Consider the following 21,626-nt stretch of genomic DNA (forward strand, 5'->3'; position numbering starts at 1 on the left):
AGTTGCCTCAGTCCTCAAGATACTTCAGGTGTAAACTTTGTTTGCTTACACTTGGATAAAGGATTAAACTAAATTTATTATGGTAAGCAGCAACGTTTTCATGCTGGATAGTGTCGTCTAGAATTTGGAACAAAGACTAAAACGACTCATCTGTAAAGAGTACATTAGTGTCTTGTCTCAATTTTATGAATACGACATCACTAAAAACATGCACTACGGTAAGCTGTAGACTAAGGGATGCAGACTATAGGCCTTTGGGCATATAAGCCTACTTGTCGCAGACATCTTGCCACAGTCTGTCAACTGCATACCTGTGCTTGAATGAAGCCGAACTGTGAGCTGACGTGATGTGGTGCGTTGATTACATTTTGCTGTTTATAACCAAAATCATCTTCATGCTCCATGGTAGAGCAAGAGCAACCTCTTAGCAAATGTCTGGAATACAACATTATGTGAGATTCCAAACTCTCTATCAATATCAGTAATTCTGCAGCCTTCTATAAACTTTCCAATAATTCTCCTCGCGTGAAGTCATCTATGATTTCACGCAGAGGAGAATTAATTATTTTATTCAAATTTCATCTATGATGGTGTCTTTTGAGACATTACAAGCCATCCAAAGTTTGCAACTTTATTCTTTCACGAAAATAGCTTCCTTCCAACACAATTCGCTTAGCGCAGCCTTTTGCCTTTAATCCTGTTTAGTGCTGCCACACGAGCCCTTTGCACACAATCTGAAAATTTGAATCTGTACCCACTTTTTACTCAAAATCATCAGTTATACCAACTGCCACAACCCGATTCATCTGAATGCAATTGTAATCTTCAAGAAACAGTGTTCATCCTTGCACCATTATAGATGGCATTCATATCAATACTACAAAGATTATTTAAATTACTGAATGCTGAAAAAATGTTATTTTAAATCAAGTTAAAATTTTACCAGCATGTTTCCTTTAGTCATTCATATTTGTGAATATAATTACATATAATAACCTGCGAAAGATTAAAGTAACTTTTGAGAACAATAACATGCAAGTACAGAATATATGATCATTTGATGTGTTAATAAGTTTTCAATATTCATTTACCCAATCAACTTTACTGCATTTAACAAATACAAATGGCAGGAATTTGATGATGATGATGAACAAATACAAAAGCAATTATAACTATGAGAACAAGTTGATGTCATTTTGCATTTCGGAAAGTTAAACAAAATCTAAAAGTTCCAAGCAAGCCTTCCAACTCATATTTTTGCTTCTCATGATTTGATTTTACTTAGTGTTGAGTGAAGCTTCTACTCATTCCGATGTTTCTGTTGATACATTTAGTTATACTGTAATTGATGCAAGCATAAAAGCAAAGTAGAATCAAGGAGCGAGTATTAAAGACAACAAATGCTCTATTATCACTATAAATAAAGCAACAGAAGTTATTAAGGACTGCAGCTCTGAGCTAAGATGCTTGGCTTCAATGCAAAATTAGGACAATTCTTTTCCTTTATGCAACTCAAAAACCATGTTTTCTCTTCAAGAATGGGTGTGGGGAGGATGAACTAAAATGAATAATATTTACTTTTCTTAATATATAATAAATACATAAATAACATAACAGCAAATTAATATCATTCTGATGTTATTTAATGCTCTTTTAAAATGTTATTTTACTGTATACCTTAGATATAATGAGCTTCTGTGCTGCATATATCTTGGAAGTAAGCACCTATCCTGATAACTATGCTGATGGCTGATTTATAATGGTTGAAAGCTGTCAACCACCAGCACAGTGGAAGAGAAGATATCACTGCACTAAAATAAAAAGACTACACTCTTGAGTACTAAACAAAAACTTGATTTATTGCATTTAAAAGAATAAAACATAACACGGGCCTGGTTAGCTAAATAGTTTGCATATCTACTCCTCAGCCAACAGGCTGCCAGTTTGAATCCTACCATAGGCATGGATGTTTTTATGTGGCTCCCATCCCTATCAGAGTTTAATTATAAACCTACAGTAGTACCTAACACTCATGCTGTGAGTGGCCTAATGAAGGACACTAAGGAATAACAATAAGGATTTTTATTGTTTTCTATTGTTATTTTATGTTTTTGTATTTTTATTCATTTTTTATCTAGTCTAAAAGTCCTGCTCCAGAGACAAAACATGAAACTTTTTCAAGCCACTTCAGGCTTCTAATAAGCATGGATTGGTCTCACACCAGGCAATGAAATTCATCTCCCACCTAAAGGCAATCACAAATATCCATGCCTCTGGCAGGATTCAAACCTGCAGCCTGTTGGTTGAAGAGAGAGAGAGGATACTCTACCCATTCAGCCAACTAATCCAGCCTTTGAGTTGGATTAGTGGGAGATGATTTCATCGCCTAGTATATAGTGGCTTGAAAAGTTTCATGTTTAGTTTCTAGAGTAAGGTTTCTGGACTATAATAAAAAAAAAAAAAAAAATCAATTAATATACACACACACAGACAAAGAAATTAGCACACCAGGAAGGAAGCATAGGATTCAACTGAAATTTTATTGGTGTAATGATACAGGTGAGTGATGCACATGATGGCAAAAACAGAGCTGAAGGACAATTACATATGGATCTGTGGTATGCAATCCGGTCATCATCAATAGTGCGTTGCACCGCCTCATGCAGCGTTAGCTGCACTATGGTCCGGAATGGTGGCAAACAGACACCTGATGTTATCCTGCAGCAGACTGGCCCACACATGTTGGATGCTGTGCTCCAAATCCCAGATATTGCGGCACGGTGGGAGCTGGCGTTTCAGCTGCTCCCAAACATGCTCAATAGGGGACAAGTCCGGGGAGTGTCTGTACACTATGTAGGCAGGCCTGGGCAACCCGAGTCATGTGCGGATGGGCATTATCCTGCTGGTATAGCGCTCCTGGTATCCCGGCCAGGAATGGGAGAACGTGGGGGCTGTAGGATGTCGTCCACATACCGCTGCCCCGTCAATGCGCCACGTACCACTACGAGGGGTGATCGGCTATCATAGGCCATGGCTCCCCAGACCATAATGCCTGCCGTACGGGAGTTGTGGCGCTCGATAGCGATGTCGGGATTGTGTCCTTGACCAGGGGTCCTTCACACACAGACACGATGATCATCTATCCCCAAGACAAAGTGGCACTCATCGCTGAAGACCACATGTCACCAATCTGTGGTGCTCCACATCGCTCTTGTCTGGCACCACTGTAAACAGAGTTGGCGATGTTGCTGTGTTAATGGGAGCACACGTAAGGGGCGCTGGGATCGTAGATTCGTCTCTACGAGGCATCGGGAAATGGTTCGTGGGCACACAGGAGCCCCTACATCCACCTGTATGGTGGAGCGGGTCACCAAGGGTTCCCTCCGTGCTTGCTGCATGATCCGTCGATCCTCTCTAGCGTTGGTCCTCCAGATCCGACCGGTGCCACTCTGCTGTGTGGCAGTGCCGGAACGTGTCCACAGCTCCCAACACTATTGGATGGTATGGGCAGAACAGTTCATGTGCAAAACTATATGGTGTGCTGACCACCCTCCGGTTTTCAGGCCGATGATCATGCCCCTGGCGTCTACCCGGCATTATTGTCACTCTGTACTCTAACCTGCGTCGGTTGGTGCTTTTCGCTTTAATCGGCTATCGACTACATGCAGGCTTTATAAGGCTGCCGGTTCGTGCTTGCAGTGCCACCGCAGGGTGTGTGGCATGCGCAATCGCACCAAACTTGGATCATTTGCATACCACCCCGCACTCTAGCTATTTGCTTAGTTTCGCCGTTGTACTATGTTTTCTTCCAGGTGCGCTAATTTCTTTGTCCGTGTGTGTGTGTATACACACACACATATATATAATTAAAAAGTAAAAAAAAAATCCTTAGCTCACTAGCAGTACTAATGTATTATAGGTCTGCAGCCTTTCATGAGTGAAATCATAAAAAATAGTGAAATAGATGAGATTAAGATTAAAAAGATAACACTAAGCAAAATATGTAAAATATTTAAGTGCCCTCTACTTTTTTTTGTTGTCTAAAAGAAATCAATGAATAAATAATCAAAGCGGTGACTGGACTTTATTAAGACAGAGCACTCCACAAGTTTCAGAAAGTTTGTGGGTTATAAAGTTCAGCTGAAAGGCAGAACAAAAGAGATGTAATAGAAAGATAATTTACTAATAGGTTTCATAGTGTAAATTAATAATATTCCCTCTAATTTTTGCTGGCCCATGTGTGAATGAAAAACATTTTGTAAGTTTACAATCTCAGACTCATTGTGTATGTTATTAAATCCGTGTAGCTACAAAAATCCATCACTGTTTGCATGAGTTCAACTGACTTTCTGACTAATGTGCATGCACACAGCTTAGAGGGAACATTTGATGTAGATGCTAAAGAAATGTTTTAATAGATAAGTGGATGGAAGAGAAAAGGAGTTATTCATGGACTTCAGACCCATATTGCTCTCACCATTCAGACCCATAGTGTTCTCACCCTTGCTAACCACACCCATGTTTAAGGGTGTGGTTAGCAAGGGTGAGAACACTAGTTTTTTTGCATGGAAAATAAGTAGTGAATGAGTGGAATGTACTGCCAGAGAGATGGTTGTAAGTGCTCTGTTAATGAATGTGTTTAAGGAGAAGTATAATCATTGTGGTTAGTAAGTTTTTGGACTTCATGGAGAATGAGAATACAACAGCTGAGAAATTAGTGTGCAAAATGCATAAATACACTTAAAGAACATATTCAACTGTAGATGAAGTTAAGTCCACAGTCACACAGTGAGGGTTGACAATGCTGAAATTATTACTCACAGAGGCTTTAACAAAACAACTGGAATCTACTTGAATGTGCTGAAAACTGATGTCTCACTCTAGCTTGGTATTATTAGTACATTAAACTCCTTGAACAGAGAACCATACATAGTTCATGACAAATTGCTGTTCCATAATATTCATAAAATAGGCATTGTGCATATTTGCACTAAGGCACCACTTTCCTTTGCTGGCAAGCACAACTAAATGCTTATGGTTTTCTTTCTCAGTTGTTGATTAATGTAATATTAAATATGATAGAATACAGCACCACTAGTTATGTCATACATATAATAAGCCTCAGGTGTTGGCTATTATTGATATTCTAAGTTATTTCAGTGGTAAGCTCAAAATTATACAAGAAAGAAATAAACTTGATAATTTATTAAAGTGATATTTTTAGTATCATGAATTGGATATGCTAACTTAAGTTCATTTTGGTCAAATTTTGAATAAAAACAAAAATGGAAATTCTATTCTGCATTATTAATAGCACTGAACAAAAGAACTTGCATTTTTATCTTCAAGATGCTTAAACTATTTATCCCAAAACAAAACTAGAAACTTTTTTAAGAGAATACTAACCTTTCCCTGTCCATTCCTCCACCATAATCTGGTGTTGGTCGTAATGACGGCCTTCGTCGGGGATGTTGGTTTGTTTGGTCATTATATCGATCTAAAGGATGTTCTGTAGGCCTCTCCACCTAAAAGTAAAAGCATGTGAATTAGTATTTTCTAAAATTATAAAAAAGCAACTTTGAAGCCATTACTTCAGACTCTCTCTCAATGATGAATACATGAATAAATTTTCTATACATCATGTGAATATTTTTTAAACATTTGCATCCGTTTTCATGCTCTGCAACATGAAAAAAAAAAAGCGAATTATATTAATTTAGTTTGATATTTTAATAAATTCCATCATTTAAAATCAATAAAAGTTATCTGTAGAGTTTAACTCTACACACAACTTTTTCTGTTGCATTATTTTAATTTCAGATAATAACTTTTCATTTAATCATTTTGGCAGAATAAAGAAGTAAAATCAACTCAACCTAAAGAGATGAAAGCTAGCAACTCTTTTTAGGTGTGTTCTGCAAAATGTGTAAGCAACAGCAATAGCTATTAAAATCCATTTTGTCTGTGTGTCCATGCAAAAGCCATTCCAGAGATCTGTTTGGATGGATTTTATTCAAATTTGTTATTTGGAACTCTGACAAAAATTCTTGTTGAGATATCGGCATTTGTTGAAATCACACTTTGCATTTTCTCGCAAATGGAAAAACCTGTTTAAAGTATTTGCAGCAATAACTCTACTTTTGCTGGATTTAATTTATCAACATTTAAATACATGCAATAAGACATCCAATTCTGGTTTCAATTGTGATATTTTTTATTGACAAAATGATCTGATTAATAAGACTATAACTGGCCAAATGAGATTTAACAAAACCAAAACATTTGGATCTCTTATATTAATGTTAAAGATACCAAGCAATTTTAAACCTGGTTTTACTCCATTTTTTTCCAAGTAAGCAAACAGACAGAATGTCAAGTTTGCACTGCAATTGATGCAAGACTAGCTGATCCTACAGGTAGTGCAAGACCAAGGCAACTCGTGGTAAAGGTGGAGCGAGCTCTGATCACTAATCTTAATATTTACCCTTAATGCCAAAACACATCTCCAAGAAGGGGATGTATGATGTTTTGTATTAAAGGAGGGGCCACTACCCAGGCCGGTTTCGACCATTACTAAATCTTGGTATATCTAGCCTGGCTCCCACCGATGAGACCTCAATAAAGGTCGAAACCGGTCTGGGTAGTGGCCCCTTGCCTTTAATACAAAACATCATACATCCCCTTCTTGGAGATGTGTTTTGGCATTAAGGGTAAATATTAAGATTAGTGATCAGAGCTCGCTCCACCTTTACCACGAGTTGCCTTGGTCTTGCACTACCTGTAGGATCAGCTAGTCTTGCATCAATTGCAGGCGCAAACTTGACATTCTGTCTGTTTGCTTACTTGGGAAAAAAAATGGAGTAAAACCAGGTTTAAAATTGCTTGGTATCTTTAACATAATTATACCCAAGTTAAAAATACTTTCTACATGGATCTCTTATATTCAAAACAGAATTATGTCAAGAATATATTAAGCCAAAACCAAATTAGTGTTTAATAAAAATACATGACCTTTGATATATTCATCAGATTTTTGCAAAAATTTGATTTATCAATCCAATTCTTTGAATCAGAACTTTGCAATGATGTGATAATTTCTGTGAAAACAATGGAAATATCAACTGTGATCAATATGATACAGTGTGGGTAGTCCTCACACTTCTGATAGAAATGGTTCATGAAAGTTGCATTCATCATCGAAACATAATACACTGCACTGTTAAAAAGTGAATTAAAAAAAAAGTGAATTAACATCATCACACTTACTTGTCATTTATGAGTACATTTAGGAATGTTGTTTTTCATTTAGACAGTATTTTGCTGACAAATATAATGGGGATTTGATATGTTAGAAGGAGGTTCAAGGGATAGATGTGCAACATATGATCCTCTCAAGCAGGATCACCTAGCCTCTCCTCACTAAAACCACTCTATTCTCCAAGTGACTCGGAACCTGTGCAACTAAGTACAAGCTTGGTCGGGTATAAGGTCAATCAAACTAGGCTGCATATGGCTGGTAACCAACCCAGTTGAATTTTTTTTTTCTTATTCTAAAGTCTCAGGATAGAAAAAATTATACTGTCACCCTAGAAAATGAAGTAACTTGGATTGTCAGAAGTATTAAACAAAGATCTAGAGAAAACTTTCTCAGCAGTTCAAATAACATAATTACATCTATATCTACAGTGGAGTCATGACATTAGACAGCAGGGTATTCATGGGTTAAGAAATAGAATCATATTATTATCTATTACAAGGAAAAGTGAGAATATCCCCTCTGATGGTTTAATATTGGTTTCCGTAAATTATCATCAATTTCTTGATACGTACCCTTAAGAGGTGTTCAAGCTACTATAACAGCATTACATGATTAAGTTTACATTATTATTAATTTCCTATCAGCAATTTTCCTCCAAAATTAGTTAATTACTTGTCAGCATCCCAATATTGTGCTATCTATCATTTCATTCTTTTAAAGCACTTCTGACTGAATTAATCCACCTATACCATGGTCTTCCTCTGAGTCTTCTTCCTACCATTTTGCCATCAAACACCTATTTTGCTAAGCATTCCTCTCCCATTTCTGTTTAAATGACCATACTACTTCACTTAGATTAATCCTGCTTAAACATTCTTGAATGTAAACAATGTCAAGTTCCTTCTTAACAAGAATCTCATATCTGTGGTCTCTAATATTTCTAATCCAACTCTCCAAACTTAAAACTAGTTTGAACATTGTCTTGTAAAATCACAATATCTTGTGAGAAAAAAAAAACAAAGTCAGGTCCATTATGTAAAAAGTGGCGAGTCTGGTTACTGTATACAAATAAATGGTATTATCAGCAGTATATGCAAATAAGCCAAGACAAAAAGCAGCTTTTTGGAGTGGTATGCTATTTTGTGTCTTGAGTGAGAACAAGACATTTCCTGATAGCAAAATTTGTAGTGCAAAACATCATTTAATTGATAAATTCAGGTGACAGGCCATTGTAAGACTAGAGGCCATCTAAAGTCAGGAAGAGGTAGCCAGATGGTTGCATACAAGTCATTCTGTGGCTCACAGACTGTGGAACCATTCAACCAGTTACAAACAGCATCCCAGAGAAACTGAAGGAAGGCCACCAGCTACAACCACAGTGGTTGACGACCTGTCAGCAGGAACATTGATATCTGTTTCCACTGTGCACAGAAGATTTCAAAAAAGGTAGACTGTATGCCTAGGTAGTAGTCTGTGTGCCCCTATCCCCATGCCACAGGACAGAACATTTGAAAAGGGTCAGGCTACGCATAAACTGGGCCCAAGACCAATAGGGGTTGGTATAGTTCCTGATTTGCTCTACAAAGCAATTCCAGGTGTGCTCTGATCTGGAGAGAACCAGAGACCATTATCATATATGTGAATGGGACATTCATGAGTGACGAAGTGTGAGAGTTTGGGAAGGCATTTTGTTGGATGGACTAGCAAAATCATGAATGCCACAATTTATAACAGAGACAAGGTTCTAGACAGCTAGGTTCATCCACATGCAGGTACAAAAGGAGAGGCATTTATCCTACAAGATGATAATGATTAATGGTTTCCTCTTTTCATATTTTTCCACCAATGCAGGATTCTCCAAGGTTCCATTCTTTCACCCACTCTTTTCCTCTTGTACATAAATGACTTGCTTTCACAGTCTTGAAATCCTATCCATAGTTTTGTCAATGATAGTACACTTCATTCCTCCTTTTTATTTGAGAAGCCTTGTAGTGCTTAAGTATTAGAATCCTCAAGATCTACCATGACCAATGTCCTGAACTCTGATCTCCTAGCTATATCTCAATGGGATAAGGGCAACCTTGTAGACTCCAATGCCACCAAAACTCAGTCCTGCCTGATCTCTCAACAGAAAGAGCTAGTATCCCTCTCTCTTTCATGCTTTCAGTAATACCAAGATATCAAAACATGATCAGATTTCCCTTCCTGGATTGACCTAAACCTCAAAACTTTCCAGGCACAAGCACATTTCAGCCATAGCTTCTGCAGCCACCAAAAACCTTCACAGCTGGTAACTCTATACAAATCCCAAATCTGCCCAACTATGAAATATTGCTCCCATATTTCGAGTGGTGCATCAAGATTCCTCTCAAAGAATGCTCAATTCTATCCAGAAGTGGGCAATTTGGCAATTCAATTAATTAATGATACCTCTCTTTCTCACAGACATTGTTTCTACCTTATGTCTCCTGTTTGAGAAGACTCCAGCCAAAAGTCTGCGGGTTCGAATCCCTCCGTGAGCATGGATGTTTGTGATTGTCTGTGGAAATACTAATGGTGGTGGTGAGTGGTAGATAGCCTTGGTGTAGTTGTGGTTAGTTATTACAGTTTGAATTGAGTGGTAGAGACAGAGTTGTAGAGTAGGTGCCCTCCCTCAATGAGTCTTTGGACTTTCTGGAGATGTCACATAATAATGTCTCTTCTACAGATACTTTCATGAACAATGATAAGCTGAATTGGCCACTATTATTCCACCCAAATCATTAGAACAAGAGCTACTGCTAAACAAGAGTCATCTTGAAGCTAACCAAACCAACTCTTTCATTCTATCTACTTCTGTTCTTTGCAACAGCTTCTCCAAACTGTCATTCCCAAAAAAATACAACCTTCAGTTTTCAAAAAAAAGTAAACAGATTCCTCATTTCTTCTTATCCTCTTGCCCACACATAGCACTGATCTGCTACAGGTCTTGGGACCTTTCATATGGGTTTCAGATTTAAAAGTGTGGTCAGAATGAAGAGAAAAAGGTGTGGTATAGTGGCTACAGTAGAGAGTGATGGTTTTGGTGGGATAGCCTCAAAGACAAGAGTATTGTTATGTTTTAATATATAAATGTAAGGAATATGTGAGGAACTGGATTTGTTGCATTGACTGAGTCAGTATGCCCAAAGATAATTGGTGTAAGTGAAACTTGGTTGTATGAGGATGAATCTTGTTGTGGGTTAGGTTCCTAAGTTAATGCATAAAAGGTAAAACACTATTTTGCCTTTTGAGGAGTAGTACTACTGTACCACTCCACAAGCATGGTTCTCAGACAAAAGTTCCTAATTACAGACCGGTCTGTATATTTACAGTTGTAGTCAAGGTATTAGAGAGGTTGGTTAGGAGTAGAATACAGGATTGGATTGATGGGCATAGGATTCTTCATGATAGTCAGCATTGATTTGTAAAGAGTAAGTTTTGTTCTGGCAATTTACTTGCATTTTATGATAGAGTAATGAGTGTGTTACATAAGGGAGATTCATATACAGTGATATTCTTGGACTTTGCAAAAGCATTTAATAGATTATATCATGAGAAGTTGGTGTACAAGCTACAGAAAATGGGAATGGATAGCATATTGAATAGATGAATTGGAGATTGCTCTCTGAACAGTACCAGCAATTTGTGTATGATGGAGCTGTCTCAAAAAAAAAGAGTAACCGTTGATGTAACTCAAGGTTCTGTTCTTGGGACCCTGCTGTTTGGCTTCTGTGTTGATGATGTTTTATGTGGACTGCCTGGGGATGTTTGTATTTTTGCTAATGATGCTAAGTTGAAGAGAATTATAAGAGCACCACTAATGTTAATTTTAATTCTCTTTGGGAAGATCTGAATAGACTTTTGGCTTGGATAAATGAATAAATGGGGGGGGGGGGGGGGTAATTGCAAGGAGTTGCATTTTGGAGTAGTATAGATATATGAGGGTACATAAAATTGAGTATCGTGTGGTTATAAAATTCTTTTAAAAGAAGGTTTAACGCCAAAAGAAATTCATTCGAAGTTAATAAAAGTTTATGGGTACTATTCTCCAATTTAATAATCCAACAATTAAGAAATAGGCTGCCGAGTTTAAAAGTGGTTGTAAACAGCCTTGAAGATGATCCACGTGAAGGACGTACAAAAAGTGTAACAACACCAGAAATCATTGGATGCCCGGAGAGTCAAAGTGCGTGAAATTGCTGAGACTAAAGGCATTTCAAAAGAATGTGTAGGATATATTTTGAAGGCAAAATTGGAAATGAAAAAGCTTTGTGCAAGATGGGTGCCACGCTTGCTCACAGCAGATCAAAAATGCACTCGCATGAAAATCTCTGAACAGTGCTTGGAGCATTTTAACAAGAATAAAACTGATTTTGTGCATCGATTTATTACTAGGGATGAGACTTGGATTCACCATTGCACACCAGAACCAAAATAGTAGTCAAAACAGTGGACAGAAGCCATATAGAAGCCCTATAGGCATTTCAAAAGAATATGTAGGATATATTTTGCATGAAGAATTGAAAATAAAAAAAACTTTGCACAAGATGAGTACCATACTTGCTCACACCAGATCAAAATGGACTCACATTAAAAATCTCTGAACAGTGCTTGGAGCATTTTAACAAGAATAAAACCGAATTCGTGTGTCGATTTATTACTATGGATGAGACTTGGATTCACCATTACATACCAGAATCCAAACAGCAATCAAAACAGTGGACAGAAGTTGGTTGTTCAGCGTCGAAGAAGACAAAGTCGGTTCCATCAGCAGGAAAGGTCATGGCATCGGTGTTTTGGGATGCTAAAGGCATTTTGTTTATTAATTATCTTGAAAAGGGTAAAACAATAACCGAGGAATATTATTCCAATCTTAAACCAGACTAAAAGAAAAAATTCGTGAGAAAAGACCAGGTTTGCAGAAGAAAAACATCTTTCATCAGGACAATGCACCTGCCCACAAAGGTGTTTTGGCAATGGGAAAATTAAGGGATCTGCACTACGGAACATCCACCCTATTTCCCAGATTTGGCTCCCTCTGACTTCTATCTATTCCCAAAACTAAAATTCTCCCTCGCTGTTCAGCGTTTTTCTTCGAATCAAGAGGTGATTGCAGCTGTAGAGAGGTATTTTGCAGATCTTACTGAGAAACACTACAGGCACAGGATAATGGTGATGGAGCTCGCTGGAATAAATGTATTAGTCTTAATGGAGATTATGTTGAAAAATAAAAATATTTTTTTTTGAAATTATAAATTCGTTTTTTCATTGTCAGGCCAAGAACTTTTCAGACCACCCTCGTATATGGCTGTGCACAATACTGATGGAACTATACTGTGGATGAAATTTGAGATCTGAGAGTGACAGATGAGTGAAGTTTAGAAGGGCATACTGCATAAACCACACTGCTGCTATAATAAGTTCACTGACATGCAGGGATAAGGACGTGTGGTTGTACCTATGTATAAAGCACTGGTGAGATCACACTTGGACTACTGGGCTTAGATTTAGTGATTATTTTCATTGTGATATGGAAAGATTGAAGAAGGTGCAGAGACGAGTGACTAATACAATATCATGACTCTGAAATGCTGGTTATGGAGAGAGGTTAAAGGAATGTAAATTACATAGTTTAGCGGAAGGGAAGAAAAGAGGTGATATGATAGATATGTGCAAGTTAGTTTATTGGGTTAATGCATAGGAGATTAAGAAAAAGAGCAGAAGGCGAGAAGAGAAGAACGAGAGTCCATCTCTGTAAGCATGCAAAGAAGAAGAAAGATGTGACGAATTGTGAGTGAATGGAGCACATTATCAGAACATAGATGTAACGTACAGAGCATTAAGGATTTTAAGGTTCGGTATGATAAACATACTGTCGATTCAATCAACCGTCCGTGACGAATCCACTGACTGTGGAGCGTGTGATGATGATGATTGTAGATATGTAAAAAGCATACACTAAGATGTGAAAAACTTTTCAAATTGCTACAATTATATAGTATAAAAATGGCACATTATACAGAGTAACACACAGTGTATAAAGTAAGTTGTAAGTCAGGAAGAATTGCAAGTAATAGAAAAAAAATGGTTTGATGTAAAAATCAGGTGTAAGACAGGATGCACAGAAACTCCACTCTTATTCATCCTCTATATGGATCTCATTACGAAGGAAAGTATCAACAAGTCTGGTATCAAAACTGGAGATCTTAATCCCGGTTCTATACTTCTTTATACTTTATGCAGATAATGCTAAACCCCTGAATAAATCTAAGTGCAAGGTGATCATGATTTTTTGTTCTTTGTAGATTTTCAGTACAACATAAATATCACACATGTTCTCAAGATTACTGCAACAGCTTAGAAATAGAGCAAAGAGCACTGTAAAGGGAATCAGACATTATGATAATAGTAAACATAAAAAGTTTCAACTACAACTTTTTATTGGTTACCATATTCTTATACAGAAGAATCTTTTCTGTTTTTCAGATTAATTTTTGATTTCCCTGGATTGTAATAATTACGGTGATCATTTTTATTCAGCAGATTCACAGAATTTTCAGTTTTCGAGTATTTTACAATTAATTAAAACTTATTTCCACATTGTTCAATTTCTAATCTTTGCTAATGGAAAAATTAGAAATTGATGAAAAAGATGGAAAATTTTCTAATTTTCCATCTTTTGTGCTCAAGGTGTGTACTTTTATTGATTTCTAATTTGCAATTTTCAGACAAACTAATTCAAAGATTTTTTAAGTTCCTACTTTAAGCTCTCATTTAAAAATTTTTATGGAATTTACAACCGTGTTAAAAAAACTTTTTTTATTATCCCGACGTTTCGATCTTCATATCGAGATCATCATCTGGAGCATACATAAATATACAAGACAAGCTGAGTTATATTATTAACTGTTGACCTCTAGTGAAAAAATAAAAAAATAAAATAAAAATAAAAATAAAAAATATATATATATATATATATAAATTACATCAAGCTAAATTCTATTTATGATGACAGGATTAAACATTCTTTCTTACAGATGGTTTTCTTTCAGAAGCAATGATGTCTTATTTTTAGTATTACAATTGTAATTTAAGATACTGGATTTTCTACAGTCCTGTTTATAGTTGTTCTTAGTGAGGAAGGTTCCATCGGTCGAATATGTTTGGGATGACTTTCAGACCATCATTATTGTTCAGATTGGGGTGGTTGATAATGATCTCACAGGCTTCCTTAAATTTCCGTTCATACCATGTTTTAGTGCAATGTAGACAGCCTAGTGCTTTTCCAGACAATTCTGTATAAGTTATTCACAAGGCATGATCCGAAAGGCCAGCTTCACCATAATTATTATATTCAATTTGTCGTTTATGTTCTTTTTTTTGTCTGATAGGAATTGTGTCCTGTTTCTCCTATATATGGTATGCTGCAAGTACAATAAATACTCAAATCACTGCCATCTAACTACCACCCTATCTCACTCACTTCAGTCCTATCTAAAGTAATGGAGAAAATCATCAACTCTCAAATCCTAATCTACCTTGAAGGTACCCGGCTATTAAGCGACCACCAGTACGGATTACGCCAAAGCCGATTCAACATGAGATCTACCCTCATGCATCACCCATCACTGAACAAACACTATGGAGAAATTCGGTAAATCCCAAGTAGTTGCACTTGATATCTCCAAAGCCGTTGACCGAGTCTGGCACAAAGGCTTACTAAGCAAGCTCCTATCATTTGGACTACCTCAGGACTTATGCAGATGGATTGCCAGCTTCCTGTCTGGACGCATACTATGCGTGATGGTAGACGGCTCCCTATCCTCTCACCATCCAACTAATGCCGGGGTCCCTCAAGGCTCAGTTCCCTCACTGACCCTCTTCCTTCTATATATCAATGGCCTACTTCAGTTGACCTCTAACCCAATACACAGTTTTGCAGATGACAGCACACTACATTCCTCCCATTCATTTGACAAACCCTACCCTACACAACTCACTTCAACCCACAAAACATCAACAACCACTGCCCTTAATTACGACCTCCAAGCTATCCTCCGATGGGGCTCAGACAACCTTTTCAACTTCAACACTAGTAAAACCCAGTTCTGTCTTATTTCTCACAAAAAAGAACCATTTTCCCCCAGCATTGTTTTCGATAACACTCAAATTCACAGATAAGATGAAATTTCTCTTCTCAGAATTACCTTGACATCAAGCCTCTCCTGGCATAAACACATCACAACCATTGCATCCTCGGCTTCCCAAAAACTAGGTTTTCTCTTTCACTCAAGACGCTACTTCATCTCTAAACAGCTGTTAACACTATACAAGTCAGAAATCTGCCCAGCTCTCGAATACTACTCTCACATCTGGAGTGGGGCTCCAAAAATCTCCCTCCAAATGCTTGACTCAATACAGAGGAGAGCAATTAGACTAATAAATGACCAATCCCTCACCAACTTGCTCCCCCCACTTTCACATAGATGCTTAGTCTCTGCAATCTGTATATTCTATAAATACTTTCACGGGAAAGGTTCATCTGAAACAGCATCAATAATTTCCCCACCCTGTACCAAGCCCATTGGAACACATACAGCTGCCGCCCAACATCCTTTTACAGTACACCTCGAAACCCACAGAACAAGTTTCTTCTCCTCCTCATTCACCCCTGCTACTACTGTGGAACAGTCTTCCCCCTGACGTATTTCCCAAGGAATATAATATACAGGCGTTCAAATCAAATGTAAACAAGTTTCTCCTTTCACAACCAATCACCCATATACGGTACTAATGTAGTATAGGTTGACCAGCCACCCTCCTGTATATGGGCCCAACATATATATATAATATAAAAAAAAAAAAAAAAAAAAAAAAAAAAAAAAAAAAAAAAAAAAAAAAGCATACTCCAGGGTGGGCTAGTGGAGGGAGTGGGTCTTTGGATGAGTTGAGTAAGTTTTTTAATTTTGCAGGAGGTTTTAAAAGTGGCTTTGAGATTGTATTTTCATAGTACTCTGTTTATTTTGTCTGATGTTCCTTTAATGTAGAGAATGGTTATAGTTTTACTGTAGTCTGGTTTGTCTTTGTTTTCTATTGAGGTTTTGTAGAGAATTTTGTTAAAAGTGTTTTGGCTGTATCCATTTTTTTTTTTTTTTGGAAAGTATTGCTGATAATTTTAAATTTGTCTTTCAGTGCCTGTTCACTGGAACAGATCGTCTGAGCTAGCCCTGTTTTTTAGAGTGCTGATGACACCTAGTTTTTGGGTTGGGTGGTGGTGGTAGGAGTTTATGTGTATATATTTTCCCGTATGTGTCGGTTTCCGGTAAACAGTGAAGGAAAGATTGCCAGAGGTGTGATGGTGTGGTGCCAGTATAGTGTGTGAGCGTTTTGACTAAATGTTTGGCTAATTTATATGTGGGGGAATCAATGGGGGGACCATAGTGGATGGCACTGATTCCCCCACATATAAATTAGCCAAACATTTAGCCAAAACGCTCACACACTATACTGGCAACACACCATCACACATAAAAAAACTCAGCCCACTTTAAAGCCAGAATAGAAAACCTCTCACTCCAACACACTGACATAATGGTCAGTTTTGACGTCTCCTCCCTATTCACTAATGTCCCACTCAAAGAAACCCTAGAGCTCATCCAAGCCAAGTTTCCTCCCAATATCTCAGCCCTATTTCAGTTCACAATGAACTCAGGCTATTTCGTTTGGCAAGGAAAGTTTTACAAACAGATAGAGGGGACAGCCATGGGTTCACCACTTTCCCCACCCTTGGCCAATTTCTTTATGGAGACCTTTGAAGAGAAAGCCTTAAACTCCGCCCCACAAAAACCCACTATTTGGCTTCGTTACGTGGATGATGTGTTCGCAATTTGGCCACATGGCTCAGACCAACACCCCAGAGTCCATTCACCTTAGAAAAAGAGGGAAAACAACACCCTCCCCTTCCTAGGCACTTTAATCACTCGCCAGCTTGATGGATCTTTGGTTTTCTCTGTTTACAGAAAACCCACCCATACTGGCAGATACATTCACCAGAAATCCCCCCCCCACGCACACACAACAATATGGGGTTATAAAAACACTATATAACAGGGCAAAATTAATCTGCTCAGATGACAAGGCCCTAACTACTGAACTAAACCACATCCTCAACACTTTCTTAGCCAATGGCTATAACTCCAAAAAAATCCAAAAAATACTAAAACCAGTAAACCACAACCCCCTCCCCTCCACAATAAAGATTACACCAAATTTATCACCATCCCCTACATCCAGGGCACCCCTGAGAAAATAACCAATATCCTCAAAAAATATGACCTTACTTCTTTGTTACAGACCATATAAAAAGTTGGCATCCCTTATCCGCTCTACCAAAGACCAACTACTTCCCCTAGACCTACCTGGTGTATACTAGGTCCCTTGCAGCTGCAAATTGTCCTACTTTGGTCAAACAGGCAGAACAGCAAATATCAGGATTTCAGAACACAAAGACTACATCCGTTTTCACCAGTACAGCTGCTCTGGGCTGGCAGACCATGCCTTAGATACCCACCATAGAATTCGTTGGAAGAAAACAAAAATAATACACCGCAGTAACTTTAAATACGAAAGATTATTCAAGGAATCATCAGCAGCTCTAAAAAACGTTCCTAACCTCAACAAATTTGGGTGCATGAAACTACCCCAAATTTGGGAGACTTACATTATGAGAACTTCAGCCCAACTGCCAAGACAACCAAATTAGCCTGCCAGAGGGCACCATTTGGACTTTAGGAACAATATTAGTTTCTTGCGTTCTTCCTCATATGCTTTTGTTAGTGCCTGCGTGCACATACCATATCTTTATGTTCCTGAAGATGGCAATGTGACGTTGCCGAAATATAGAAGTTATTCATTAAATTTACCTTTAATTAATATACTTTATATGCGTTGTTAATTCCATAAACTAATTACCAATGGCAAATATAGTATGAGAGAGAGAGAGAAAGGATATGAAAGGTCTGTTGGAAGAAGCGAGAAAGAAATATAAGAGAGTAAAACACTTACAGGTTTGCTACCCAAATATAACAGTGGTGAGTTAAGGAGGAGGCAATAATGGCAAATGAATCCATGTGTAGGCTAGAAGTAATGGGTCTGTCCACAATAAGCCAGGTGAAGTCTTCTCAAGGCCTTATAAAGAGGCGAAATGGATTATCATTGTCAAAGTTTGCTTCAACATCACAATTATCCTCGGAATTGTATTTGCAATTTTTGCTATGTAACCTTCGAACTTGAAATTCCTATCCACCATTACCCCAAGATCCCTAACCACATCATTTTCTTGTAGAGTAACCTTGCTAATACAATATACCAATGGAAATCTCATCACACCCAAGTGCTTACTTAACTTTATGCTTACTAACTATTAACTTTACGCTTACTATCATTAAACTGATAGCCAATTTCGTTTGCCCAAATTTCCAGCCTATTCAAATCATTTTGTAAGTGTTCGATGTTAGTAGTATCCTTGATTGCCCTGCCTATGTTCACATCATTGGCAAACAACTGCACATCTGCGGTTAGACCTTCCTAATGTCACTAATGTATAAATTGAACAACAATGGGCCACAGATTGAACCGTGAGGTACACCACTGGTCACCTTAAATCTGGCAGATTCACACCCAAGAACTTTCTCTTTTCCCTCCCTTTTCAGACATACTGAAAAGGTCCGAACCCAAAGCATATATTTCCACCCCTTTGCCAGACACATAATCATGTTCAAAGCCATTTATATCTTTATCACGTTTGCATACCATCGCTGAACTTTCTCACACATTTTTCCATTTCTTCCTTTGATGATCTAGTTTCCCAGACTCTGCATTAGGTCTCATATCAACAAGTAATGTTTCCAGGATCCTGATGGCAAATGAATTCTTCAAGTGCAGGCCGTCCCTCGTATACAAGTCGTTTCTATCATCAAACACACTCTGTACAACTAAAAACTCACATTCATTTCATCTACATAGCCTGCGCATGGAATCATTGCTAACTTAACTTTCCTGAATAAACCAAAACCATCTTTGTGTTTAGACAAAAAACTTTCTGTTGTTATACTGAACGGATGAACCATCACGAAAAGAGTACTTTTTTTTTCTTCTTTCAAATGGTTAATAAAAATTATTTGAAAAGCACGAACAGCTATTATGTTGTTTCAGATTTCAAGCAGTCATTTTCATTTAAATACACCACAATGTAGTATATGTCTTGTTTATTTATCCAACAGATGACTGCACCAGTGTCTTGCATTGCAAATGTGTAAATATTTTAAACTATGCACTCAAAAGAAGTGAAGTTTACTTTTTTAACTTACACTGGCTTTTAAAATAATTATCTGAGACCTCCAGGGAGTAAAGAAAGAATCATCGAGAAAGTCTATATACATCAGTCAAACCAGCTGTCATACCTTCCCTTAAACTCATTCACACAAGATGTACTCATTGCCTTTAAAAGCAAACTATTTCACTTACTTACTGCTCTATGAGAAGAAAAACCTAGCTCTTATCCCTTTCTTGGCTGCGAACAAACTTAACTTCCATGGATTCCCCTGTGTTCTCATCCCCACCTTCTTTTTAATGAAAAATTTCATTAGATGATAACCTGTAACACCCATTCAGAAGTTTATAGACCTCTATCGTATCAACCCTCTTTCTCCTGTTAACCAAAGTCTGTAATCCACATATTTGCAATCTTCCCTCATAATGAAAATCCCATAATCCTGATATAATCTTAATAACTCTTCGTCGCACCCTTTCCACAGCTTCTTTATCCCTCTTTGAAACTGGGAGACCAAATCTGTGCACGATAGGCCAGGTGTGGTCTTTTGAAGGCCTTATAAAGAAGCAAAACGACTTCCTTCTCCTTGCATGTCTTATCATATCCAATTTAACAAATATTAATGAGATAAGCATTGCTATATTTTCTGTTATTTCTATTACATATTTTGCAACCCTGCTTTGTCTTTGTTTTCTTTCACTTAAAATTTGTGAATGGTCAAATGCCGCCATTTATTTATTTCTACTAGATTTTATGTTCTCATGCTCAGTACTCTAACAAATTTATTTATTTTATGATTGTGCCAGTTAGACTATGTATTGAGTGAGAGATTAAAGATTTTAAACTAAAGACAAAGCAGATATTGTTAGCATTCTCCGATCATGTTAATCATTACCTTTTTATTAGTTATAGCTTGATCATCAACCACTTAAACTTAATCTTATGCAGGTTCGAAGTTTTTGGGATAGTGCATTGACAGAATCAGTCCAATGTGTTGTTCACAAATTCACGATCATTCTTCCTGATTCGGGCTTAGTTTTATGTTTCTTCCCTTTAAGTTAAATTACAATCTAGAATATTGTACTAGTCATACATACACAAACTGAAAATAATGCATACCTTGAGTAAGCTTAAATCAATATTAATTTACATTATCTAGTACAGTACTCTTCTTGGTCTTACAATAATTAATTATATACAGATGAGATTAAGACACACCTTGAGGGAGCTTATTTCAATTGTTAACTTACATAATCTTATTGTACTCACAAGCAGGCACACTTGATGTACATTCTTGCTCGGAAATACCACACATATAAGTACTTAAAATTCTTGTTCAGCACTGTCTTTTTTATGAATCTTTTGTTCACATGAACGTGCCCCTTTTTGTCTTTCTTTCCTTCTGCTGGCTCGTTCTTGATCTCCCTCCAAATTTCTTCTTTGTCCAAGTTGTCAATTATCTATGTCTTTTAGGAACCTCCCTTAGCATGGTGGCAATGTGCAGCTCTTTCCTAGTGGGACATCCCAACAATCGACATAGTACTTCTCATGGCAGCAGACTCAGGTAAGTGAAGATTGAAAATCCCAAGACTTGCGACACTCCTCTTTCGATTACCAACAATGGACCTCATGTGGCAGCAGACCCAGGTAAGAAAAGATTGAGAAACCTAAGACAAAGTCCTTAAAGGCCCGGACTTCCACTGTTGTATGCATGTCTCTCAAATCTTCTATATATGGTCACGTATTGACATCCGATCATGATGAAGTCATACTTTGTGTGGCTTTTGAAATTGCCATATATGGACATGAGTTAACAGTGTTACATAATGGCGTCATGAGTCACATTATCTTAACAAAGGCTCATGGCTAAATTATTACAAATACAAGATTATTACAGACAAAACTGATATTTCTTTAAGTGCAATCTCCCTAGAAAAACATGTAAAAACGAACATGATAAGTTACATAGTAACATATCATGAGATTTTACAGCATTATGGAACAGTGATAGAGTAT

The 21,626-nt window shown here is 37.4% G+C and overlaps 1 protein-coding gene across 2 annotated transcripts in view; it reads right to left on the reverse strand.

The window, feature by feature from the left end:
* Smr (nuclear receptor corepressor smrter) overlaps positions 1–21,626 on the reverse strand; it is a 530,430-nt gene that overhangs the window by 342,746 nt on the left and 166,058 nt on the right. For both annotated transcript variants that reach the window (XM_090397581.1, XM_090397569.1), the window contains exon 3: positions 5,407–5,525. In XM_090397581.1, the coding sequence (XP_090253707.1) occupies positions 5,407–5,525 (119 nt within the window). The remainder of the gene's footprint in view (positions 1–5,406; positions 5,526–21,626) is intronic.

Source organism: Typopeltis vanoorti, chromosome 1 (genome assembly GCF_054136105.1).
Source record: "Typopeltis vanoorti isolate ZY-2024b chromosome 1, IOZ_Tvanoo_1.0, whole genome shotgun sequence".
Lineage (NCBI taxonomy): Eukaryota > Metazoa > Arthropoda > Arachnida > Uropygi > Thelyphonidae > Typopeltis > Typopeltis vanoorti.